Source organism: Carcharhinus amblyrhynchos, chromosome 6, assembly GCF_965287045.1.
Source record: "Carcharhinus amblyrhynchos chromosome 6, sCarAmb.v2.hapA, whole genome shotgun sequence".
NCBI lineage: Eukaryota > Metazoa > Chordata > Chondrichthyes > Carcharhiniformes > Carcharhinidae > Carcharhinus > Carcharhinus amblyrhynchos.
The window spans coordinates 62,172,669-62,179,690 of NC_137329.1; the positions used below are offsets into that span (position 1 = coordinate 62,172,669).

The 7,022-nt window shown below is 43.6% G+C and overlaps 1 protein-coding gene across 1 annotated transcript in view; it reads left to right on the plus strand.

Annotated features, from left to right (window-relative positions):
- Positions 1-3,580, plus strand: part of LOC145344341 (embryonic protein UVS.2-like) — a 99,335-nt gene extending 95,755 nt beyond the window's left edge. Inside the window, exons 7-9 of the mRNA XM_080191471.1 lie at positions 55-277; positions 377-504; positions 3,446-3,580. Of these exons, the coding sequence (XP_080047597.1) occupies positions 55-277; positions 377-504; positions 3,446-3,580 (486 nt within the window). The remainder of the gene's footprint in view (positions 1-54; positions 278-376; positions 505-3,445) is intronic.
- The last annotated feature ends 3,442 nt before the right edge of the window (positions 3,581-7,022 follow it).

The following is a 7,022-nucleotide window of genomic DNA, read 5'->3' on the forward strand; positions in this document are numbered from 1 at the left end:
TATAGTAACTTAAATTGCAAAATGAGATTTAACCATTGATCTTTTTCTTAACAGATTGTCTTGGAATTTGATTTCTTTAATATTCGACCATTTATAGGCTGCTTTCGAGATCATCTAACAATTTATGAAGGTTCTGATACTGATACAAGAGTCATACGACAGCGAAGTTGTGGCAGTGTAGCTCCAGCAGCAATCACTTCTAAAAATAAAATGCTACTTGCACTTTATTCTGACCACAGAAAACAAGCAAAGGGATTCAGTGCTAGATACCGATTTAGTAAATATTTAGTTCCAACTTTTATTGTGCGTTGTTCTGAATTATATGCAAGTCTCATATCTCTATCAATTGTTTAATTTCTCCCTCTTGTATTTTCAGTTCATTGTGCAGAAATGAAGATCACTTCACGAAGAGAAACAAGTGGCAACATTAACCATGAAGGTCCTGACACCCATTATGATGAGTCAAACTGTATTTGGCTCATCCAAGCACATAGGAATCGTGAGGTATGCATGTACAATACTGAGGGAAGAATAGGGTGGACATATGCAGTACAAAGGAAGGAATGAGATGGACATGTAGTACTGAGGAAAGAATGGGGTAGACATGTACAGTACTGAGGAAAAAATGGGGTAGACATGTTCAGTACTGAGGAAAGAATGACATATTCGTTGAGAATTCTGAGGAATTAATGAAGAACACGTATAATATTGAAGAAAGTAAAAGGTTCTCTGTACAATGCTGAGGACATAGAAACAGAGAAAGATAGAAAACTGGGGCATGTGTAGGTCACTCGGCCCTTCAAAGCCCTTCGAGGGGTAGCACAGTGGCACAGTGGTTAGAACTGCTGCCACACTGCATCAGGGAGCCAGGTTCAATTTCGGCTTTGGGTCTCTGTCTGCGTGGAGTTTGCACATTCTCTCTGTGTCTGCACGGTTTCCTTCAGGTGCTCCAGTTTCCTCTCACAGTCCAAGGATGCACTGGTTAGGTTGATTGGCCATGATGATTTGACCCTAGTGTCAGGGAATTAACAGGGTAAATATGTGGGGTTACAGGAATAGGGCCTGGGTGGGATTGTAGTCGATGCAGACTCAGTGGGCTGAATGGCCTCCTTCTGTACTGAAGGGATTCTATGATTCTATGAAAGTTGCTCTGCTATTCATTATGATCACGGCTCATCATCTAACTCAACACATTGATTTTGCCTTCTCCCATACCCTTTGATCCCCTTCACCCCAACAGCTATACCTAACTCTTGAAGGCATTCAATGTTTCGGCCTCAACTTCTTTCTGTGATAGTGAATTCCACAGGCTGACCACTCTCCGGGTGAAGAAATTTCTCCTCATCTCTGTCCTAAACAGCCTATGATGTGGAGATGCCGGCATTGGACTAGGGTAAACACAATAAGAAGTCTCACAATACCAGGTTAAAGTACAACAGGTTTATTTGGTTACCTGTCGAAGAGGCAGAGCCCTGAAAGCTAGTGGCGTTTGCTACCAAATAAACCTGTTGGACTTTAACGTGGTGTTATGAGACTTCTTACTGTCGAAACCCCATCATCGGGAACATCCTTTCTGCATCTGTCCTGTTAGAGATCATCCCTCATTCTTCTGAACTCCAGCAATAATCCTAACCGACATAAATCTCTCCTCATATGTCAGTCCTGCCCACTCACTCAGCTTGTCCAAAACACACTGAAAGAGCTCTGTATTCTCTTCACTGTTCACCTTTACACCCGGCTTTGTGCCATATTACATTTTGTTCCCTCATCTAAGTCATTAATATATGTCGTGAATTGTTGGAGTCGCAGTGCTGATCCCTGCGATTCCCCAGTTGTCACTGCCTGCCATTCGGAAAAGAATGTGATGTATATGCACAATGCTGAAAGAAAGAATGGGATAGACATGTACAATATGGAAGAATGACAATGCATTCTTAATGAAAATATCAAATCTGAATTGTTTATCTTCTGTCATCTATGGCACCTCTGGAATTAATCATCTATCATTCACAGTGCTTAGCACAGTGGTTAGCACTGATGCCTCAAAGTGCCAGGGACCTGGCTTCAACTTCAGCCTCAGGTCACTGTCTGTGTGCAGTTTGCGCATTCTCCCTGTGTCTGTGTGGGTTTCCTCAGGGTGCTTCAGTTTCCTCCCACAATCCAAAGATGTGTGGGTTAAATTATTGTCAGTGCAGGCTTGATGGGCCGAATGGCTTTCTGCAGTATAGGAATTCTATGATTCATTGTTTGAAAGATTCCTGGAAGCAGATTCAATTTTTAATTTTCAAAAGGAAATTGGATTAGTACTTAAAGGGTCAACACTTCATGGCATTGTGTAAGTGCAGGTCAATGGGATTAATTTATTATCTCTTTGACCCCGCCAACAGAGGCACATTAAACTAATGTCTTGATTCATATATTATATGTCTATGATATCTCAGTAGGAATTTCTCAGGGCAGCATCCTAAGGCTAATATCTTCAATTATTTCAGCTGTTACTTTTTCTCTGAATCAGAAGGAAGTTTGTTCATTAATAATTGAAGCGATAGCCTTACTTGTAATTGTCTCAGACAAGAATGCAGCCCATCACAGAGCTGCACAACTTCCAAGTTTGAACTTTTATTAGGGTGCAAGCCATACACGGCGATGACCATCTCTTATAAGGTGAGACACACTCTTCGTATTTAGTGGTATCGCCATCACTAACTTCTCCAACAGCAATATCCTATGTGTCTCTAAAAGACCAACATAGCACTCCCTCTATACTGCGCTGGAGTGTTGACCTTCATTTTTATGTTCAAGTTCTGGCTGGGAGTTTAACCTAAACCCTTTCATCTGCAAGGAAAGAATGCTGCCAGCTGAGCCACAACTGACAATGCAGCTTTGGGTAGAAATTCTTGGCAAGTTAGGAAATAAGAGTTCAAGTCCATTTTACATACATGTTTTTCTGAAAATGAGGGAAGATATTTAAAATGTTACTATTACTGTTGTTCATTAACAGATACAAATGGTTATTGCTACAAACAACCTTCAAAAATCAGAAAATTGTTCAAAAGCTTATTTACTTGTTCGTGATGTGTCTAAAGCACCTCCAGTTTTAAAAGCAAAAGTTTGCACAAATGAAGCAGAACTTGTGGTCACTGGAAGGGCACTTATGGTTGAATTCTATCATCCTGGGGCAGTGAATCGTCCTACATTTACAGCTCAGTATAAAACTATTTATGCCAGAGGTAAGAAAGTTCACAGAAACAAATGCTTATCTTGGCTGTGACTTAAAAATCAAAACAAACATATTGTTGCCACAGGTGGGAATCATGGAGGAACATTGCTCATTATTATAATTGGTTTTTAATTCAGGGAGCAAATAGTGATTTATAAAAAGCAAAATATTCTGACTGCTGACAATCTGAAATAAAATCCGAAAATACTGCAGTCTGTTTCACAGTGGCAGGAGGCCGTGCGCTGCTCACTGGCAGTGGGATCTTCTGGTCCCTCCAGTGTCAACGGGCTTTCTCTCGCCACTGGGAAACCCACAGCAGGAGTGTACTGTCAGCAGGACCATAAGATCTCACCTGTGTAAACGGCAGCAAGATTTCAGAAAAGTTAACATTCTAGGACGATGAACATTCAATTTGGGGTTCTGCTGTGACGTCACCTACAAAATTAATGTGTTGGTATCATTATGACCACAGCAGATGTTAAGTGCTATGCAAACCAAATCCCAGTGGGGACTTCAGGTTCATGGGTCAAACACTTTTTTTTGTATTTTTAAAATGAGAAGGAAAGTACTGATCTGGTTGTTCAGGGATTGGAACCCCTCCCTGTTGATGAAGGGCCCCCTTGTCGAGATAGTGCTCTAAGCGTGACAGGTGCCACCAATTGGCTTCTGGATCTGGGGCATCCCAGTGATGGCACCGCATCCTGCAGGCCAGGTATCCTGGTGGGCCTGGCCCAGGTGGAAAGCAATGCAGTCTGACACAAAGTATACGTCACTTTGCTGATTCTCCTGTGAGATACTACACAGGTTCCCACTTAAGCCCAGAAAAGACCCTGCGGTCAGGGCAATTCTGATATTGATGGCAATCGGAAGCAAGTGTCCTCGTCTTCTTGGGGCCAGATGTTTGAGAGCCTAGCACACAGTTCCTCACTGTGTTTCTGTGAAGACTGAGTCTGTAGTGGCACAGTGGCTCAATATCAGACCAACGGCTCCTGTGTGCCTGGATCAGCTGGAATCCTCTCTGTATCTGGATCAGCAGGAATCCTCTGTATCTGGATCTGTGTGAATCCTCTGTGTATCTGGATCTGTGTGAATCTTCTTTGTATCTGGATCAGTGTGAATCCTCACTGAGTCTGGATCAGCCTGAATCCTTTGTGTATCTGGATCAGCCTGAATCCTCTGTGTATATCTGGATCAGTGTGTACCTGGATCAGTGTGTACCTGGATCAGTGTGTACCTGGATCAGTGTCTATCCACTGTGTGTCTGGGTGAGCCTGTATCCACTGTGTGGCTGGATGAGCCTGTATCCACTGTGTGGCTGGATGAGCCTGTATCCACTGTGTGTCTGGATGAGCCTGTATCCGCTGTATGTCTGGATGAGCCTGTATCCACTGTGTGTCTGGATGAGCATGTATCCACTGTGTGTCTGGATGAGCCTGTATCCACTGTGTGTCTGGATGAGCCTGTATCCACTGTGTGTCTGGATGAGCTTGTATCCACTGTGTCTATGTATCGACTATGTATCTGGATCCACTATGTATCTATCCACTATGTATCAGTGTGAATCCTCTGTGTCTGGATCAGCGTCAATCCTCTCTGTATCTGAAGCATCGTGAAGCCTCTCTGTACCTGGGTCAGCATGAATCCCTGTTTATCTAGATCAATGTGAATCCTCTGTGCATCCAGATCAATGAGTATCCTCTATGTATCTGGATCAGCGTGAAAGTTCTGTGTACTTGGATCAGGGTGTACCTGGATCAGCGTGCATCTGGATCAGCGTGCATCCTCTGTGTACCTGGATCAGTGTGAATCCTCTGCATCTGGATCAGTGTGAATCCTCTTCATATCTGGATCAGTGTGAACCCTCTGCATATCTGGAATAGTGTGAACCCTCTGCATATCTGGAATAGTGTGAATCTTCTATGTACCTAGATCAGTGTGAATCCTCTGCATCTGGATCAGTATGAATCCTCTGCACATCTGGATCAGTGTGAATCCTCTCTTTACCTGAAGTAGCGTGAAGCCTCTCTGTATCTGAGTCAGCGTGAATCCTCTCTGTATGTGAATCCTTGATGTATCTGGATCAGCGTGAATCCTCTGTGTATCTAGATCATTGTGAATCCTCTGCCTATCTGGATAAGCATGAATCCTCTCTGTATCTAGATCAGCATGAATCCTCTGTGTATTTGTATTAGTGTGTATTTGGTTCAGTATGAATCCCCTGCGTATCGGATCGGTGTGAATCCTCTGCGTATCTGGATCGGTGTGAATCCTCTGCGTATCTGGATCGGTGTGAATCCTCTGCGTATCTGGATCGGTGTGAATCCTCTGCGTATCTGGATCGGTGTGAATCCTCTGCGTATCTGGATCGGTGTGAATCCTCTGCGTATCTGGATCGGTGTGAATCCTCTGCGTATCTGGATCGGTGTGAACCCTCTGCGTATCTGGATCGGTGTGAATCCTCTGCGTATCTGGATCGGTGTGAATCCTCTGCGTATCTGGATCGGTGTGAATCCTCTGCGTATCTGGATCGGTGTGAATCCTCTGCGTATCTGGATCGGTGTGAATCCTCTGCGTATCTGGATCGGTGTGAATCCTCTGCGTATCTGGATCGGTGTGAATCCTCGATATAACTTGATCAGTGTGAATCCCCTGTGTATCTGGATCAGTGTGAATCCCCTGTGTATCTGGATCAGTGTGAATCCTCTGTGATCTGGATCAGTGTGAATCCTCAGTGATCTGGATCAATGTGAGTCCCCCATGCATCTGGTTCAGTGTGAATCCTCTGTGTATCTGGAGTGTGAATCCTCGATACAACTTGATCAGTGTGAATCCTCTGTCTATCTGGATCAGTGTGAATCTTCTATGCGTCTGAATCAGCGTGAATCCTCCATATATCAGGATCAGTATGAATCCTCTGTATATCTGGATTGGCATGAATCTTCTGTATCTAAATCAATGTGAATTGCCTGTGTATCTGGATCAGCATGTATCCTCTGTATCTAGATAAAAGTGAATCCTTTGTTTACCTGGATCAGGCTGAATCCTCTGTGTATCTGGAACAGCATGAATCCTCTGTGTATCTGGATCAGTATGAATCCTCTGTGTACCTGAATAAGCATGAATCCTCTGCACATCTGGATCAGTGTGAATCCTCTGTGTATCTGGATAAGCCTGAATCCTCTGTGTATCTGGATCAGCATGAATCCTCTCTTTATCTGAAGCAGCGTGAAGCCTCTCTGTAGTTGGGTCAACGTGAATCCTCTCCGTATGTGGATCAGCGTGGATCCTCTATTTATCTGGATCCAAGTGAATCCTCTGTGTTTATGGATCAGTGTGAATCCTCTGTGTATCTGGATAAGTGTGAATCTCCCATGTATCTGGATTTGTCTGAATCCTCTGCGTATCTGGATCAGTGTGAATCCTCTCTGTATCTGGATCAGCGTGAATCCTCTGTGTACCTGGATAAACATGTATCCACTGTGTATCTGGGCCAGTGTGAACCCCTTGTGTATCTGGATTTGCGTGAATCCTTTGCGTATGTGGATAAGCATAAATCCTCTCTAGCTGGATCAGCATGAATCCTCTGTGTATCTGTATTAGTGTGTATCTGGTTCAGTGTGAATCCTCTGCGTATCTGGATCAGTGTGAATCCCCTGTGTATCTGGATCAGTGTGTATCTGGTTCAGTGTGAATCCTCTAAGTGGATCAGTGTGAATCCTCTGTCTATCTGAATCAGCGTGAATCCTCCATATATTGGGATCAGTATGAATCCTCTATATATCTGGATCAGCATGAATCCTCT